This window comes from Leptodactylus fuscus, chromosome 1, assembly GCF_031893055.1.
Source record: "Leptodactylus fuscus isolate aLepFus1 chromosome 1, aLepFus1.hap2, whole genome shotgun sequence".
Classification (NCBI taxonomy): domain Eukaryota; kingdom Metazoa; phylum Chordata; class Amphibia; order Anura; family Leptodactylidae; genus Leptodactylus; species Leptodactylus fuscus.
Window position 1 is genome coordinate 88,334,303 of NC_134265.1, and position 19,944 is coordinate 88,354,246.

Sequence of the window (19,944 nt, forward strand, 5' to 3'; positions counted from 1 at the left end):
GATCCCCGAGTATAACGATAGCAGCGGTAGCGGCTGTCACCGGGCCCTGTGGCAGCTGCCTCCACTGCTATGGCGGTAGTTACGTCACTGACTGCAGCTGTTGTAAAACTATAACTCCCAGCAAACATACTTGCTCTGCTTTTCTTGGAACTCCCATGGAAGTGAATGGAGCATGATGGGAGTTGTAGTTTCACAGCAGCTGGAGAGCCGAAGGTTGCTGACTACTGTGCTAAAATATTAGTGCATAATGTTGCATTTCAAGCCTCTCCCCAATTCTGCTAAGCTAAGGCACTTCTTGCTGAAATAAAATGGTCTAAAACTAGATCAGTTTTGCCATATTGTAGGTGCAAAAACTTTAGCAAATGCCCCACTGCCATTAGTAAGCAAAAAATGAGAGGGGAAGCAACGTGAATAGGGGATTGGTCAGGTGTAGTGGTTCTTGTCCACATGCCCTGACATGACAGGAATCCCTACTTGGGACTCACCCTTGAGACCAGCATTGAAGATATACTCATCCAATAGTTTACCTTCTTCCACATATGAAGACACAATGATATGGAGTACAGAGGCGATGAAATGACAGCTGATAGGTAGATCATATTTTATATTCACAGTTTATATTTCATGGACAAGTAGCTTCATATCTGAGTAACAAAACAATATCATTATTGGGAACAGAAGATGTAATAACAGCAAAGTGTTGTGTTTCCAACCTTGTAATAACAACACAAGTTCATGCTGGAAAATGATTTTTAGGAAATATGAAAATGTTGTTTGTTTTAGATAATGGGCCATGGAAGTTTATGGAGTGTAAAATGTTTTATCCTAATGATTATGAAACAAGCACATTGCAGACATCAAGCATCTGTGCTGGAGCAATTGCACACTTCTAGGTAATTACTTTTGGCCTTCACTAGATGGCACTATTTGACTAGGATCAGTCTGTACTTCCTTCTGCTTCTGAACAGTTTGACAGTGTTGCTGTTGGTAGGGTTCTGTTCACATCTGTTTCCATATCCATTACAGTACTAAGGCAGCTATGGCACTAGTACGAATACACACTGACTTATAATGGGATCCATGGTAGTGTCTATGGATTTGATGGGAAGAAAAGTGCTGAAGAGTAATCCTCAGAGGTAAACAGCCTGGATTTTGAATACAGAAAATATACACTCAGAGATATTGTAGGAGTATTTTTTTTTTTTTATCTATATTGACTGTAGCGTTGACCGTAGCGCTTATTTTGTTGTAGTGTCATGCCAGGTATAGACCTTTTCTTAATGTAGATTAAAATCTGATACCCGTGTGTGCCACTTTCTGACGATACCTCTTGCTGACGAATAGTTTGGGAATGACAGTATGTAGTGATGGTATTGTATATTGTATAGTACAATGCAGCACAGGGCAGCTGTAAAATCACTAGACTAAAATTGGGGCACAAAGATAAGTGCATATGTTTGGTAGATGTAATAGAGCTGAGCTTGTAATTTGGTGTAGTTGATTGTAGGATCGTGGAGTTGGGATTGGTCGGAGTAAGAAAAGAATTACCCACTTAGACTCCAGCTTCAAAATAAAATTATTCATTATTTCTATTGATATTGTAATTAGAAGTATTGTTTGTTGCATATTTACTGACATAAGAATTCAATCACTGGTTTGTTAATGAATTAGAGGATTTTTCCTGTTTCTGCCTGACCATGGCTGTCAGGCATTTGTTAAAGATTTGAGTCAGATAGTTGGCGGTTTGGCGTACCGACTCCACAGCCCTGGCTAATTGTTTATTTAGTTTTCTTACTTGTATGGCGCCAACATATTCTTCAGCGCTATACACATTGTCATATCACGCTAGATTCACACCTGTGCTTGGGTTTCTAATCCGCTTAAAAAAAAAAGGAGTTACCTTTGGAAACCCGCACACTCCATGAACTATAATGTGGTTCCGCTAGAAAAGGACAGAAAATGCAGAGAGAAAAGCGCTACAACATAACCTACATACTACATTATCTTAAAGAGGTTGTCCTGGCAAATATTTTTTTTAATTGGCTGGGGAGGTGAAAAAGATTTAAAAAATCATACTTGCCTGTTCTTGGGGCTCCATTGTCCTGCCAGTTTGGTCTGTTCCTGCTCTGGTGTCTCCTAAATGTGAAACTCCTCACCGGCTGTGACATGCTGGATCCCTTCTGCTGAAGTCGCTAACTGGCCTCATTGGCCTCAGTAAGTGACCCCGGGACGTCACAGGTAAATGTGAGGTGTCCTTAATTGAGGCTGCTGATTGGTCACATGCGGCAGAGGCTTCTGCTGGAAGACATCAATGGACCGGCAGGAACTGACCGTGCGTGGAGGCCCCGGGTTATTGGGGTAAGGTGAGTATGATTTTTTTTTTCACCTCCCTCGACCTACACTATGTGATCAAAAGTATCCGGACACCTGGATGAAAATGACTTACAAGTTCATGGCGCCCTCCATCGGTAATGCTGGAATTCAATATGGTGTTGGCCCACCCTTAGCCTTGATGACAGCTTCCACACTCGCAGGCATACGTTCAATCAGGTGCTGGAAGGTTTCTTGGGGAATGGCAGCCCATTCTTCACGGAGTGCTGCACTGAGGAGAGGTATCAATGTAGGTTGGTGAGGCCTGGCACGAAGTCGGCGTTCCAAAACATCCCAAAGGTGTTCTATAGGATTCAAGGCAGGCCAGTCCATTACAGAGATGTTATTGTCGTGTAACCACTCCGCCACAGGCTGTGCAGTATGAACAGATGCTCGATCGTGTTGAAAGATGCAATCGCCATCCCCGAATTGCTCTTCAACAGTGGGAAGCAAGAAGGTGTTTAAAACATCAATGTAGGCCTGTGCTGTGATAGTGCCATGCAAAACAACAAGGGGTGCAAGCCCCCTCCATGAAAAACACGACCACACCATAACAACACCGCCTCCAAATTTTACTATTTGCACTACATACGCTGGCAGATGACATTCACCGGGCCTTCGCCATACCCACACCCTGCCATTGGATCACCACATTGTGTACCGTGATTCGTCACTTCACACGTTTTTCCACTGTTCAGTCGTCCAATGTTTACGCTCCTTACACCAAGCGAAGTGTTGTTTGGCATTGACCTGCGTGCAATCACCTGACCACGTTGGAAGTCCGTGAGTTCCGCGGAGCGCCCCATTCTGCTCTCTCATGATGTCTAATGTCTACTGAGGTTGCTGATATGGAGTACCTGGCAGCACAATGCACCTAATATGAAAAACGTATGTTTTTGGGGGTGTCTGGATACTTTTGATCACATAGTGTATATAAAATAATATATTTTTGCCCAGACAACCCCTTTAACGCTAAAGAAAAAAAAACAAAACAAACTTGAGTGTTTTCAAGATCTAGTTAGTTGTAGTCACTTATAATACTGCCCCAAAATTTTAAATGATAGATTCAGCACTGCAACATGGGACCTGTATAACATAAATGCACATATCATGACTGGCCCAGTGCTCCACTTATGGACTTTATTGCAGAATTTTAGCAATTTAATGACAATGAAAGATAATAGCTAATTCCCCGACTGCCTGTGTATGTCTTGTTTTTCTGGTATCATGAACAGTTAACCATAGGGAATTCTGCTATTATAGTCAATGGGCTGAATTCTGCTAGTATGGTCAATGGGCTGAAAAACTGGGTCATCATACTGTATGTGATTGGCACAGGTCAATGAATATCAGTATACTTCCTGACCAGGACCTGTACAAAAGGAGAGGCAGGCATCTTGAGCTGAAAGACTCCATCTTAGCTACAGGATAGGTGTTCACAGCATCTTCAAATACATGGGGAGGAAATAGTGCAAACTCAAGTAATGGCTATCCTGGGTCATATGTGTAATTGATGATTGTCCATAAATAATGCAATTCAGTAATTGTCTTCACGCCGGAAAGTTATTGAGTAATGTTACGAGTATGTTATTACTTCTTAGGTGTCAATGTCTTATTTGGTTTATTAAACTGGCAAGGATCCAACTCTTATTAGTTTCACATGCAGGGACAGTCTATGTAATATGTAGGTCGACTGTGCAGGCAATGCACATAGGACAAAACTTTGTATCTAAAAACCTACCAATGCTAAAATGTGTGTATTATATTGTGTATAATCCCCCTAAAGAGTAGTGTTCAGAAGATAAGTCTTTATTCTGCTCCTTGTGCAGGAGATCTCTTTGCGGAGTTACCATTAGGTAATAGCTCTTCTGTCCTCTTCCAAACCTCAACAATTCGTCCTTCTTATTTCGTCTTCGAACAGGATTTCCTTTTGTTCTTCTAGTGACATTTTCCAACCTAGGACATTACTCGTAACAAGTGCATGCCCACCGTAAGTCAACTAGAGTAAATGTGTCACCACTGCCTTGTAGAGCCCACTTGGTGGCAATGTTGTAGCATGTGAAGTGTAACAGTCACTCCAGTTATAGGAATAGATTGCAGAGTCTGGGTTCTTGCCTTATGCACATAGGTACATGGGGGCTCATCTCAAATCTAAGACCTCCCAAATATCTGATGTGTGCAACTTGTATCAGTCACAGTGACCATGGCACAACATGCCGACCATAGTGCTTATAGTCCCTTGAAAGAAAACAAAATCTTTTACTTTTCTGCTGGTTTCACGCAATATGAGTGTGGGAGTGACATTTTTTTTTGTTATGCAGTTCTGCTTTATAAGTATTGTACTCCCTTATTCATGGAACACATCGGTAAAATGGCTCCTTATTCTTGCTGAATTTGCTTCATAACAGTTGCTTAGCATATACAAAGTAAGCGTGAGCTTGACATCCATTTCCTCTCCACCTATCGGTGCTGACAGTAAGCAGCTGCAATTTGGTTAAAGATGGTAAAAAACTATTTAAGCATGTTCTTTGTAGTCTTTATCTTCTGGCAGCTCCTATACTTAGTAGCAGAGTTTTTTTTGTGTATTTAGGCAGGTTTTCTTCTGAGCACTGAGAAAGTCCAAAAGCATTTGGAACTGTTAGAATTGGTAGTGCTAAGATATGTATAGATGTAAAGGAAACTATAGAAAGACAAAAGGGCGCCGCACTCCAAAATTCAGAAATTCCAGGGTTAAATGAGAAAAGATGGAAAGGTAGTAGAAAGATCTGCCAATACCAGGCACAATTCTGAAAGAGCGTACTTTAAGATTATTTTGCTGCCAGCTGCTACTGCACCCTGACATAGACTGGTGTGGATACTGCCGTATTCAAAGTCATCTAGGAGTGAGGAGAAGGCAAAGGATAGAACTGCTGAAGAACATGGAAAGACTCTCACTATAGAATAAGTGTTACAGTCATTAAAAATACCAGAATCCTTCCTTTAGGTGAAATATATATTTCCCACATTATTATTACCCTTCTCCTATGTGGCATTTAGATTTTGGGCCAGTTTCATAATTACAAAATGATTTATGGGTCATATCCACATAAGAATAAGTAAGGTACACTGAACATGAAACACAATAACATTAATTCAGCTAACTTCACTGGAATGGCTCTGTTGGAGGAAGGAGTAAGGGCATATTTTTATTTTATTTATATTTTAAGCACTGATGGTATATTCACTTCTCACTTAGTCCTTTCCCCAACTCTAATAGAGTTCAGTGGAAAGAAAGTTGCAAGAAAAAGTGAGTGAACCTGTTGAAATCACCCAGACTTCTGTAATGGTGACTAATAAAATGTGCTTTGATTGTTTAGTTCTATCACAGTCTAAATAAACTACTAATACACAAACAGTAGTACCATTTCTATCTTGAGATAAAAGAGGTTTTCAAGGCTATAAATATTGATGACCAATCCTAAGGATAGATCATGAATATCAGATTGGAAGGAGTCCACCTGGCTACTGTTATCTGAACATCCCACTCCCATCTCCAAGACTTTTCTCAAGCTGCTCCGGTGCTCTGGAGTGCTTTACCCTGGACAATCAGATTAATACTACAGCAGCTTCAAAATTGCCCTGTTTAGACAGACTTATCACATGATCTGATCACATTGTTCTACACCTCTGCACCCTGAGCTAACTTTTCTTATCCTAAGCTATTTTTCTTACTCTATTCTTCAGAACCTGACCCCTCCATCTAGAAGTTACACTGCACTCCCTTCACTTAGCATCAATATATTCACAGATACCGGCTAATACTGATATTTGTCTCTTGGTAAGAGGCAAATAATGTTCCAACAGCAATCCAGTAAAGTATCCAGCAAACTGGGACCAGCTATTTTAAAGCTTATCTTTAAATTAAGCATATAAAAATTACAAATCCATCGGGGTGAAAATCAAACACAGTGAAACACTTTCGAGTTTTAGGACTCAAGGTCGCTAAGTCATAGCACAAAAGTTCACCCTAAGGAAATTGCCTTAAGGCTAAGGCCCCATGTTGCTCAAATGCAGCTTTTTTTGTTGCAGACTTTGTTGTGGTTTTTTTCTAGCCAAAGCCAGGAGTGCATTGAGCAGAAGAGAGAAGAATAAGAGGCTTCCTATATATTTTCCATTCCTTTTTTTATCCATTCTTGGCTTTGGCTCAAAAAAACGCAACAAAATCTACAACGAAAAATCTGTTTCTGCAATGTGGGGCTTTAGCCTAAGGCTAAGGCCCCACGTAGTGGAAAAGCAGCTTTTTTTGTTGTGGTTTTTTGAACCAAAGCCAGATGTGGATTGAGCAGAGGGTAGAAGTATAAGAACTTCCTATATATTTCCCATTCCTTTTGTAGCCATTCTTGGCTTTGGCTCAAAAAACTGCAACAAAATCTGCAACAAAAAAGGCTATGTTTACATAACATGAGGGCTTAGCCTTAAAGTGATTTCCTGAGCTTTCCCGAACTTTTGTGCTATGACTGACATTGAGTTTTCTATGTACTTGTATCTACACTGGATACGTGTATTATTACAGATGGGATATTATGCAGAGAAAGCAGGCAGCTTTCTTGACTGCTCTCATACATTATTTTTTTATTCCTGTGTTTTATCTGCATGCCTCCATATATTTATCCTGTTTTAGCAGTCAAGTGTTCCTGGCTGTCCTATATTGTGGTCACTTAGGCTTTTCTCAGCTATTTATTTGCTACAGTACAGTTACTCCTGGCAGAATTACATATAAAGACACCAGTGGTATCAGTAATGGATAGGGGAGATGCTCCTTATCGTACACACCCATAGCCTGAGAGACAAATGCAAAATGTGCTGCAGCCATAAGGGGGATATTAACCACATCAAAATTGATACAACACCATGTATAAAGGCTTCTACAGCTAGAGAAGAGACTGCCTAGCAAGTTCCTGAACATATTTCAACTTTTTATGAAAAATCAAGTACTCTTTATTTCCGTGTGTATAGCAGATACCTTGTACAAGCTTACATCTTGCTGACCTTCAGTTACTAGAATTTGGGAGCCTAGATAAACATGTGAAATATGTGAAGTTATCTCCTCAAATTATGTGACCACATCTACAATGTGTGATTGCTCTGGCCCTGTGAATATAAATCCTCTTTTATGATCATACGCCTCCATGTATACCTCACCCTTCTTTTTGTGTTATTGTTAGTATATTTTGAGTGCATAAAGAGTGTTTTGTTATACAGGAATTTTTGTAAACTTCTTATAAAAGCAATATTTTCTAAAGATTTCACACTGTCAATTATCTGACGGAAAGTCACTGTTTTTTCTACCTTTGTGGCAGGAATGCATTGAATAAATGCTCCTTTAAAACGTCAGAATGCTTAGGAGTACAACTTGTTGGCTTGTTGGTATATATAAGCAAGTGAAATGCTACTACAACAAAAGAATAAAACCATAAAGTGCAGCATTTTAGAGTTTAGATGAGAGATGATTCTAAAAAGTAAATTGAATCATGGGATAAAATAAAAGTATTAAAAGGAGTTTAGATAAGTTGAAGTTCATCCTTATACTACATTCTGATAAGCTAAGCACTGCGGCATATGTCATAGTTGTGATGGGTTCACATTAGTGTCAGTCTATCTTTGTTCTGGTCCATTGGAGGACCAGAACAACAAATAGGCAGACAGCTACAAGAGTGGTCAAATACCTGATGGAAACCATAATTGGTGTCCAATGCGGATGTGAACATAGCCTAACATGGTAATATAGCTTGTAAGGATGCACAAAATCTCAATCCAAGGAAAAAATGTTTAAGCCGAAGGCCCCACGTTCATAAAAGCTGCTTTTTAGTTACAGATTTTGCTGCGTTTTTTTTTTAGCCAAACCCAGAAGTGACTACAAAAGGAATGGGAAATATATAACAAGTACTTCTGCAGTTATACTTCTCCTTTCTGCTCAATCCACTCCTGGCTCAAAAAACCACAGATAATTATGCAAAAAAAGCACAGCTTTTATGAATGTGCGGCCTTAGACTTAAACAGGAAAGGCTATTAAAGGGGTTTTCCATTCTTGCTGTTTCAGCAGTTTGCCTGCTGTCTCTTCTTCTCACTTCCTGTATTTCGCCCCACCCTCCCCACTCCCAGCTTGCTGAATGCAGCTTGCTGAACAGGATACTATGAAGTATCACAATACTTACGCTGATCAGATAATATGCACATGCTTCTAGAAAAGTGTTTTCTAGGCTCAGTGTTATCTGTGTGTTTACATAGAAAGATAGCAGACTGTGCTTTATCAGCAAACTGCAATTAGCTGAACTGATTTTCCTGCAGAGCGGTAGATAACAGTGAGAGCAGTGAGTGACATCCCTTGTCCTATCACACAGGTTCGGCATTATGGAAACGCTGTGTAAACAATGGGAGGAATAAGTTCACATACCAGGCAAACAAAGCAGCATTGCAGAAGCAATATATTTAGGAAAAGTCTTCAATTTACATAAGCTACAAGTATAGATAGGATGCTTGAGATCCTAGCATGGTTGTTGATGTCAGTTTGGGTGGGAGATCAAAAATAGAGGGAGAGCACTTAAATATATACTTTAGCAGGGGGTATAATACTGCTCTTTGTATCGTAGAGATTTTACTTTTTTTGGTACCACTTCTACTATGAAGTTAGACTTTAGTATTTCCTAGGCAATTTGCATTATGACATTTGCTCTAAACTTCTTAATACTGTTGAAAAATATTCATTTAATGATCCAAGTGTGATTTATCTTCACACAGTCGGACTAAGATGACTATTTTAATGAGCTGAATCCATGACTATATATTATTCTACTTTAACAAGTGATAAATTATAGGTAGGCCAATGAGAAAGGAAGCAGTTTTATAAGTACCGCGGTAGTGTCTAGAGCAGTAATAAAGCAGATGCTTTCAGCAAGCAATTAGCTCTGAACTGCCTTTCCGTGGATAGATGTGAACGATTGGAACCTTTATGAGACCCCGATGTGGGAAAGGGGGGATTGTAATACAATTAGATATAGTTATTCCCTTAATTGGGCTTAACATAGATGACTTAGTGGTTATATATAACTAATAACTTATACATTTAGAGTGTACTATAGCAGCATGAATGGGTTAAGTAGCAGCAGAATGAAAAACTGTCTTATATTCTGACAAATGTTTCCAGATATGTGGGCGTCAGGCATGGAAATGTCCGAGAGTCCAGGCAGTTTCTATTAATCCTGAAGTTTGTTATAAGAATAAGTGTGTGTAGGCAGAGAAAGTGTGCGCAGGTCACACTTGTGTGTGGGCAGAATCCTAGCTACTGAACACAAAAAGTAAAATCTTAACATGTTTTATATTTAGAGGCAAATGCGGTTATATAGTGGAGAGTCAATGTTTGTAGAAAATGTGGCCATGAAGGTCTGCTCTCTTGACATTTTTACGCACTGCTGTTTTTATTGGCATGGTCCATGTGACAACTTTCAGTTAATTTACTAGTCAATTATAGGTCTATTGTGAGGCAGAAGCACTGTACAACTTTTACTGAATCTTAGGTTCTCCATAATTTTCCCTTGAAGCTAGTGCCACCCTTAGGTTAAGTTATGACCTTTGCGTACTATCTATTAATGTATACCCACTTTCCACCATGGTGCATGATATAGTGCGCTAATATTACCATATAGTGTCAAATTTATAAACTCGGGACTGACTATAGGATCAGGCACCTAGTGTATGCCAGGTCATCAAAGCCCATAGGGCTCTCCTCAGTAATGACAGATGATGTGCTGTAAGCTGCTGCCCATCATACCCCAATAAGGTCGGCCCTTATTTTGTCCAAATGAGTATTAAAGGGAACTTGTCACATGGAAAATGCAGCTCGGTCTGCAGGCAACATGTTACAGACCAGGAGGAGCTGAGCACAGTGACATATAGTTTTGTGGGAAAAGATTCCTTATAACTAGTACAAGCCACAGGAGAACAGACTGTGCTAGCACTGTGACCAGGGGGCCCTAGAAGACGAGACACACTTCCTACTACACTGCACCAAATACTCAGCTGTGAGGGCCGTCTACTTCCAAAGACTCTCTGCCCACATCCCAGACTTCACATCTGCAGACGAGAAGTGGAAACTCTACATCCTACTGGGAGAAGAAGAGGTCACTGTGGAGATCACTGCCCAATATGTGTCCAGCCGTCACCAAACAAGAGGAAGATGAGACCCCACAGACTGTTATACCCCAAATCACCCCCTCCCCATACAGCTGTCACCAACTAAGAGAAAGATGAGACCCCACGGACTGTTATACCTCAAACCACTCACCCCCCCACACCCACCACTCTCCCCCCCAACCCCCAACTCTCCCCCCCCCCCCCGATTCCAACTCCCCCCCCCCCAATTTACTAGCTTTGGCAATGCCAAATATCTGTTCGGATGTGCCAATAAAGCCTGATTGATTTGATTTGATAACTAGTCATTTATCTATTGAACTTGCTTCTCCTTTCTGTGTTGAGAAGTCAAGGAGGCGGTCCTACCAGTGATAGACAGAAACCTCTGTGCACAGTCATGGAATGGAGGCCGTGCTGCTCTATAACATGCTGTCTGCAGATTACTCAGCATTTTTCATGTAACTAGTTCCCTTTCATTACATCATATAGCTTTTGTGGGGCAGATTAACCAAAGCTATCTAAAAGATAAACTGATGTTTTTACCTTTAGCATCCAATCAGAGCACAGATTTAATTTCTAACACTGCTTTGGAAAAATGAAAACTTTGTTCGGATTGGTTGCTAGGGGTAGCAAAGCTCTTTGTGTTATACCTATGTTCCTTGAATAGGTTTCCCTATAACACAGCAGGGAAGTGAATTCAACTGAATATGCCTTTTTTTTTTTCTTTTTATGTAAAACTGGCATATTTTTTGGTACACTCCTGTTTTGTACCAAAAATACGCCACTTTGTCTTTTTTTGCCATTTAAAAAAATAAAATAAAATAAATAAGTGAGCTGGCATAGGATTTACTTTAACTTACGCCTGAAAAATGCAGGTCATAGAATGGCATAGGTTTCAGTTCTGGTGCACAGGACCTCCGGAGATCCTCCAGAATTATTAAGAGGCAACTCCAGACTTAATAAATTCCTTCCAGTATATAAGTTTTAAGAGTTTTTGAACCCTCTATCCTTGAATAGGTAGGGTTAAGCCGACAGTAAGGTTTTGATGATGTAGATTTGAAAACCATAAACAGGTGTGGATCACAAAGGGAGAGCACCTACAAAGGACAGACGGTACTGAGTTTAGCTTCAAATACTGCACAAAAACCATGAATCTGTCCGTACCCGCAGTATAATCAATCATTGTACTATAGTAACTGATAAAGGGTAATATCATGTGCCAGCATAGTAACATGTTACTCACAGAACTTGAATATTTTGTTCCTGAAGTGATACCCCTTTCATCTTTCCCCTATAGTCTATAATGATAGAGCTGTATTGATTTTAAGTTTTGCAAACATATGGTTAAGGCAACTATAAGAAACTTTAGATAAGCTTTCTATCTTTCCAGAACTGTGTTCACTATATTCTCTGTATGGCTCAGTCCTGCTAAAACCTGGTGAAAACTAAACACTTAGGCTAGGATCACATTTGTGTTGGGTCCACTTGGGGATCTGAAAAACGGAAACGCAATCCGCTTAAAAAGTGATTACCCGCAGGTTTCTGCCCAAAAAATGCTGAGAGAAAAGTTCTTCCTGCTTGCATTTTTCAAGCGGAATGGGGGACAGAACCCTGGAACAGTCACACAACACAAGTGTGAACCTAGCCTTACTGTGCTGTGTCTATGCTTGTTTCTGCACCACTGGGCTCCTCCTCTTCCACCCCTCTCCGTAGACTTATTTGTAATCTTATCAGTTTGAGTATCTCCAGTGTAGACTAAATTGAGCAGCTAGCAGTCAGAAGAGGAGCCAATAACAGAAATCACATGTTACCGTCAAGTCAGTGAAATTGCAATAAAGTGGACATATTTTACTCACTGGAGATTCATCTTTTTTATTTAAAAGGATTCTATCATTGGGAAAACTCATTTTTAACTAAGCATATATTTGCATAGCCTTTAGAAAGGCTGTTCCACACATACCTTTTGTTGGTAAATCATTCCAGCCGTTTTTGAATTAGCCTGTTTTTATTGATATGCTAATTACCCTCTAGCGTGCCCCTTAACTTCAGTGAGCACTTAGTAGAAAAAGTATTCCAGTCCGCACTCCTGAGATTTACTTAAAAATAAACCTTTAATTATCCATATAAAAATGGTCCATATAAAAATGGGTAAATCCAATATAAAAGATTGAATGTGACAGTGATAAACACAAAAAGTGCATTTAAAAACCCATGAACCGGCTGACGCGTTTCTGGGTATGCTATACCCCTTAGTCATAGCTGGCTATTAAATGCACTTTTTGTGTTTATCACTGTCACATTCAATCTTTTATATTGGATTTACCCATTTTTATATGGACCATTTTTATATGGATAATTAAAGGTTTATTTTTAAGTCAATCTCAGGAGTGCGGACTGGAATACTTTTTCTACTACTTGACCTTTCGTCTTTCCCTGGAGTCCGGGATCATTCAGCCGTGCACCCTGAAGATTGATTTTGAGGTGAGCCTACGTTTTAAACTTCCTCTCTTTGCTTTTTACGTTCAGTGAGCACTGTCTGCTGTGTGTACATAGATGGAGGTGAATGCACGGAGGCTATCAGCAGCAGCCTCCCCCTGTGTACACAGATCACAAAAGCAGTGCTCAGAGAGAATCACAGACACTTCTGGGTGCTCGCTGAAGGCTAACTTCAGCTAACTTAGCAGACTGTCCCATCAGCCTCCAGGACAAATATAAAATGTGCTGCAGCCATAATGGGGATATTAGCAACATAAAAAATAGAGGATACCACATATGAAGGCCTATACAGTCATAGAACAGACTGCCCAGCAAGACCTTGCAGATATTTCAACTTTTCATGACTACTCAGGTTCCCTTTAAAGGGAATATGTCAGCAGTAAATCATAATCAAAGTAATAACAATACTTTCTAGTGCTTCTTACAAACTTGACTTTGTTATTTGGGATTGCAGCTCCATGATTGAGAAAATCGCTATTTTATTCTATGCAACTAGGTGAAAAGGGCTTTTGGGGAATTTATCTTAACCGGGTTCATTCTGCATTGTAGATTGCCTTTCATTAACTGCTGTCCAGCTCAACCCATCATTCTTTGATTGGCAGCTGTAACAGGGGGAGCTGGGTAGAAGTTAAGGGAGTGAATATGCAGCAAAGTAGATGAGAAACAACAAGTCTGATTATTTATGGGAGTGGGGCTGATATCATGAACATGATTTCTCTTCTCCTGATGTCATCTGAAGTGACCAGAACTGGAGAATAAGATATCCTTCTCTTCCTGCAGCTACACCTGTTCCCTTAATTGGTTGAAGTGAAAGCTGTGAGTATATGAAGCTTCACTTCAACCAGTGATATCTCGGGAACTACTGGGGATACTGTCACAGTGTTATTTTAAAGACTAGATTTGTGGTTTTAAAACAAGACCATGATCATGACTCTAACCCCAAGAGTTTAAGCCATTGAAGTGACTGCCACTTATGCACCTTCAATGAAGATTTCCTCGGGTTATACCGTAATGTACTTTGATCAAACCCAAAAAGGATATGTTTAAAACTGTCAGGGGGTTAAAGAGTTCTCCAGCTTTAAAAAAAGGATCGCCTCTCCTTAAGAATTTCCATCAGTTTTAATTGTTGTGGGTGCGTTTAGCAGTTGAGCTCCTATCTTTGAAAATATGACATACAATACTACTGTATATATAACAACCTGGATTTAAGAGGAACTGGAGATTGTGACATTTTTCAACTTTTTGAAGGATTGTATGTGATAAATCTATTATACAGACAACTACAAAGGCTAGGCGGACCTACCGAAGAGTGTAAAATAAACCAAATTTTAACAAAATTGTAGAGCTAGTAAGCTTCAAAAAGTTTCAAAACTTTACTTTGCACTTGTTAATTCTGGAGTGGAGGGTTTGATAATCATATGCATGCGCACACACACACATACACACATACATACTCACACACACACACACACACACACACAAATACACTGTTTTGTTTTTGTAAGGGCCTTATCATGAGTAGTAAAAAACAAATGTAAAAATTCTAAGAATAGTAAAACACTGTGTGAAATAAGCAAACTCCTAACTAAACCGTGAGATGTGTTCTGTGCATGAGAACTTTTGTTTCCTGGCTTCAGGAGTGCCTTAATCTCCCAGGATCATTTATCTACACTATGTTATTGAAAAAGATTCATTGCCAGGAACCTGGTACTTAACACACAGACGCAGTGTTTACATGTCCCTCTGGAGCAGTTAATTATGCATTTGTTAATTATTCACTAGCATGCTATCATGCTATGAGCCCTATGGGACATACTGTTACTGTATTTCCTCTCTAGCTCCAGGCACGTGGAGGTTTTCTTTTTTCCAGCTCTGTGTATTAAAAAACTCTTATATTTATGTGTTTTAATTTTTATTATGTTAATTTAAAAATAGCTCTTATTTCCCACAATGCAAATCATCAGAACAAGTGCTCTTCACATACAGAGCCAACAGAACCAGTTAGCCCAAGCAAAGGGGAGCCGAGTATCTGTAAAATTAAATTTATGATAAATCTTCTCCATTGTTTCTATGGGAAAATGCATTCTGTTACTAGCTATTTCATACAGTATTTTTACGTGCATACTATAAATCAGTTGTGTATGTAAAGATAATAAACTCTGTAATACATCTTGAATATACCTGTAACATCTCTGCCTGTTCGGGTCACTGCGCCACCCTCTGCTCGCATGCTGCGGCGCAGGAGGCGTGTGCAGTTTGAGAATCTGCTTAAAGTTTTTAGTTGCACTGTGTGAACACGGCTCTAGTCTTTAATTGGATTTGCACCACACCCGTCTTCTGCCAAGGTTGCCTCTGTCCATTAAGTGGTTAATCTGGCCTTGCCCTGTGATTGACAGCTGCCTTTCTGTGAACTCCATGGGCGGGTTCTTCCTCACTATTTAGCCTTGGTTCCCATTCACACCAGTGCTTGTTATTGCCGTGCGCATACCTGCTCTTACTGTCCCTGTTTGCTTATACTATTATACCTGACCTTTGGCTTTTCTCATTGACTATTCTCTTGACTCCGATTTGGCACTGCATCGCTCTCCTGTTACCGAACCCTGGCTAGCTGACCTCCCTTTGTTGTTGTTCGTCTTGTCTGCGTTTTCTGTTTCACATATTCAGGGAGGGATTGTCCTCGTGGTTGTCGCCTATTACCTAGGATAGGGCCTGGCAATAGGAAGGGAAAGCGGGGGGCTTCAGCTTAGGGCTCACTGTCTCTTGTGCCCCTCCTAGGGTTTAACAGTTCTGGGAATTGCTGTCTTAACAATTCCCTTACAATACCAAAAAAAGTTACTAAGTCTCATATATAAGAGTATCAGTATTCGGACTGAGGAGAAATCCAATGGAAGTCGCCATGGACTGCGCTCTCAGAGATAGATTGTATAAATCCAATTATTTATTTAGGTCTAAACACGACGTATGTTTCGGGGAGAGCCCCTTGGTCAAATGTTCAAAAAGACAAGCGTTTTGCTACTATTTTTAGGGGACCATTATATTAAAGTTAATTTACATGTTAGCATGCATGGCAAAAGCATTACCATAAATGTTGTTGTGTTGGTCCTTATTTTGCTTTGTAGGCAAAGAACAGTTCTGGCAAATTGATAGGAGCCAACAGTCCTCTACCGTCAACTTCTGTCTCAATTCCTCTTCCCTCATAGATTGTAAGCCCTCGCAGGCAGGGCCCTCTATCCCACTGAGTCAGTTGGTCACTGTTAGTATTATATTTGTTTTGTATACTTTGTGTACTGTATGTAAACCCTCAAATGTACAGCACAATGGAATTAATATAATGTAAAACACCATGGAATTAATATAATGTACAACACCATGGAAATAATATAATGTACAGCATCATGGAAATAATATAATGTACAGCACCATTGAATTAATATGATGTACAGCATCATGGCACTAAAGGGATTAAAAACCTTTTTTTCTCATTGACACGATGGAATAAGCCTTAAAAAAGGCTATTCTTCTCCTACCTTTAGATGTCTTCGCCGCCCCGCCGTTTGGTTAAAATCCAGTTTTTCGCTGCTATGCAAATGAGTTCTCTCCCCAATGCTGTGATAGAACTCTCCAGTGCCGCCTCCATCTTCTTCAGGAACATCTTCTTCACGTGGCTTCATGCCTAGGGCAAAGCCGACTGCGCATGCCTGTCAGCCACAAGAAAATGGCCGCATACACAGTATTGTAAGCGGCCATTTTCTTGTGGCTGGCGAGCATGCGCAATTGGCTTTGTCCTAGAAGTTTGAAGCCAACCCCCGGAAGAAGACGCGTGATGACCCCATTCCTGAAGAAGATGGTGGCGGCGCTGGAGAGTTCTCTCGCAGCACTGGGGACACCCCCAGTGCTGTTTGAGCGCTGGGGCCTACCCCAAGTGCTGCGAGATAACTCATTTGCATACCAGCAAAAAACGGGATTTTAACCGAACGGCGGGGCGGAGAAGACATCTAAAAGTAGGAGAAGAATAGCCTTTCTTAATGCTATTCTGTTGTGTCAACGAGAAAAAAAAAAGGTTTTTATTGGTAGAATCCCTTTAATATAATAATGTACAGCAGCATGGAATTAATGTAATAATGTATAGCACCATGGAATTAATATAATGTACAGCAGCATGGAACTAATATAATGTACAACACCATGGAATTCATGGTGCTCTTTAAATAATAATAATTATTAATAATAATAATAATAATAATAATAATAATAATAACAACTTTGTTTATGGCATGTCACTAATATTAACTCTGTATATTTTTCAGACTAGAATGTTAGGGTTAAAGGGGTTGTCCAGACAAAAATGGACAACCCTTTTAACGTTTAAATCAGCTGTGGGCAGTGAAAATTATTATTATTATTTTTTAAAAATATTCACACTCACTTGTCCCCATTGCTCCGATGTCCTCCACGCGTTCTGGATCTTTTGCTCTGTCGGCTTTTCCCGGGTCTCTTCCAGAGTTGTGCTGAATCCGCTGATTGGCCCAAGGACCCATGATGTTATAGGTAGTGACATTGCAGGCCCTTTGCTGAATGGCCTCAGCAGTCATGTAACCACTGAGGCCAATAAACGGCTTCAGCAGAACTCCGGGAGACACCGCCGGAGAAAAAGAACTGAGAGGCGCGGGAGGACAGCCGGGGCATTGCGGACAATGAGTATGCAGTTTTTAAAATTTTTTCTCTGTCCCCAACTGATTTAAATGTTAAAAGGGCTGTTTATTTTTGCCTGGACAACCTCTTTAAGGTATAGCTGAGGCTATGTTGCCAAAGGTTTTCCAACTACTATCAATCACACTATATAATATTCAGAGATGGATGTACATTAATTATTCCATAGACCACTTCTATGTTATTACTGGTGGTGGCACAATAAAGGTAAAGTGAATTTTCCATCGGGTCCATGTTAATGCAATGATTTTTTTTATGCTCTTGTTGTAGGAGGTTGACCCTGGGCAATTGACTCTGGAGGAACTGTTGGAAATGAATGATGAGCAGGTCTGTGAAACATTGGGAAAGTTTGGTGCCAGCAGTGAAGAATGTGACCGGTTAAATGCCTCCCTTTCCTGTCTCCGAAGTGTGCACAAGTCAGGTGAGGACACTTCCAATAAATCCACTGCAAAAATAAATTGGGTCTGTGTGTAAGTAAAACAAGGATAAAGCAACTACCATGCCAGGTGTGGATTATATCAATTTTAGAAAGATAAAAATGGTTCCTATTGAAATGAAGCATTGTGTGAAAGTTTTCCTCCATACATATGGTAAATTGCAAATAAAATGTCCAACAGACTGGTAAAATGCTTTTTCTGCACGTGATAGTAAATCGCATGGAAATCAGCAACTGATTTTTGGAGAATGCAACCAGCTGCCGTAATGACTTTGCCAAAAATAACAGTGTAGATTTATGTTTTGTTCTTTTGTTAGTACTTGTAAATTATCGGTAAAGAAATAGAACTACAATTTTAAATGTTAATATATAAGCAGAGCCTAACAATGAAAATTATACAATTTTTTTTTATAATTTGCAAAAAAAAGTGGATGTTGTGATGAAAAACCAGATTACATATGATAAAAATACCTAAAGAAAGCGTTATATAGAATCATAATAATATAAAGGGTTAGAGATCAGTATCAATGGGAGTCAGGTCAATTGCCCCAAACTTTTAGAAAAGTATCAGAACACTCTCTGAGAATAGACAAATGCTTCATATGGAATAACAGTAAGGTATTGATGGTCGTTTCTGATCTGTCCAATGTCATGCTGATATCTTGTGTGCCAGAAATAGTCACCAGAAATCTACTTGTGTGGTGTGCCAATTGCTCCTCATCTAAGATACTAGACCTTGTAATTTGAGGTGAACATGAGACTGGGGCTGATAGGATATCTAGTGTAGATAGAAAGGTGGACAAATCCAGAATAGGTGGCAATAATCTGCCTTTGGCTGTAGACATCTCAGACAAGAAGACATGGGACTATAGGACTATATCGCAAACATGATTCATTCCAGGATGTTGATTAAATTGTAGACAGGAATATGCCAAAAAAACTAATATCTTTATGTGGGGGTAAGACCACGGAAAGCTGTAGGTAACAAATGAAAAACATAGCTTAAAAAGCTAATATATCATAATTCATGTTTTATAATCTGCATGACCCTGCCCAGTACCCAAACGTATGGGCTGTTAATGTTCATAACCACCCCAAATCACATATGTGCAGAAGGGAATATGATTTCATTATTTTTGCTGCGCCTGAACTAGTAACAACATTCTGCTTTTTTTTTTTTTGCTGGGCATATCATCCGATATGAAGTACCCACTCAAAGTTATGGCATATTCCACAAAATAAGCCATATTCCTTTAGATTTGGTGCATATAAGTTGATTTTTATTAGAGATGAGTGAACGGCGTTCGATCGAATTGGTATTCGACCGAAAATCAGGCTGCTCGAGATATTCGATTCCAATCGAATACCATGCGGAAAATGCACTAAAAATTCGTATCCCCTCCCACCTTCCCTGGCGCTTTTTTTGCATCAATAACTGTGCAGGGGAGGTGGGACAGGAACTATGACAACGTAAGCATCGAAAAAAAATCAGAAAAAGTAATTGACTGGCTAAATCAAGTGACCTCCACTTTATACGAATGGTGGATTTCAGATTCGGTTCATATGAGACTGTGAACTATGTGACTGTGGCCAACTCTGCTGCATCTCAGGTGTAGCAGAGTTCAGCGCACTGCCAGCTCTGCTGCATCTCAGGTATAGCAGAGTTGAGCGCACACTGCTGTGGACCGATCTTAGACTCCGTCTCCTCACAGACGAGCCTCCGGCAGAACCGGCGTTGATTGACCGAATGCTGTACTCTGTATGGC

The 19,944-nt window shown here is 40.0% G+C and overlaps 1 protein-coding gene across 2 annotated transcripts in view; it reads left to right on the plus strand.

The window, feature by feature from the left end:
• KSR2 (kinase suppressor of ras 2) overlaps window positions 1-19,944 on the plus strand; it is a 360,999-nt gene that overhangs the window by 74,807 nt on the left and 266,248 nt on the right. For both annotated transcript variants that reach the window (XM_075273321.1, XM_075273328.1), the window contains exon 3: window positions 18,013-18,163. In XM_075273321.1, the coding sequence (XP_075129422.1) occupies window positions 18,013-18,163 (151 nt within the window). The remainder of the gene's footprint in view (window positions 1-18,012; window positions 18,164-19,944) is intronic.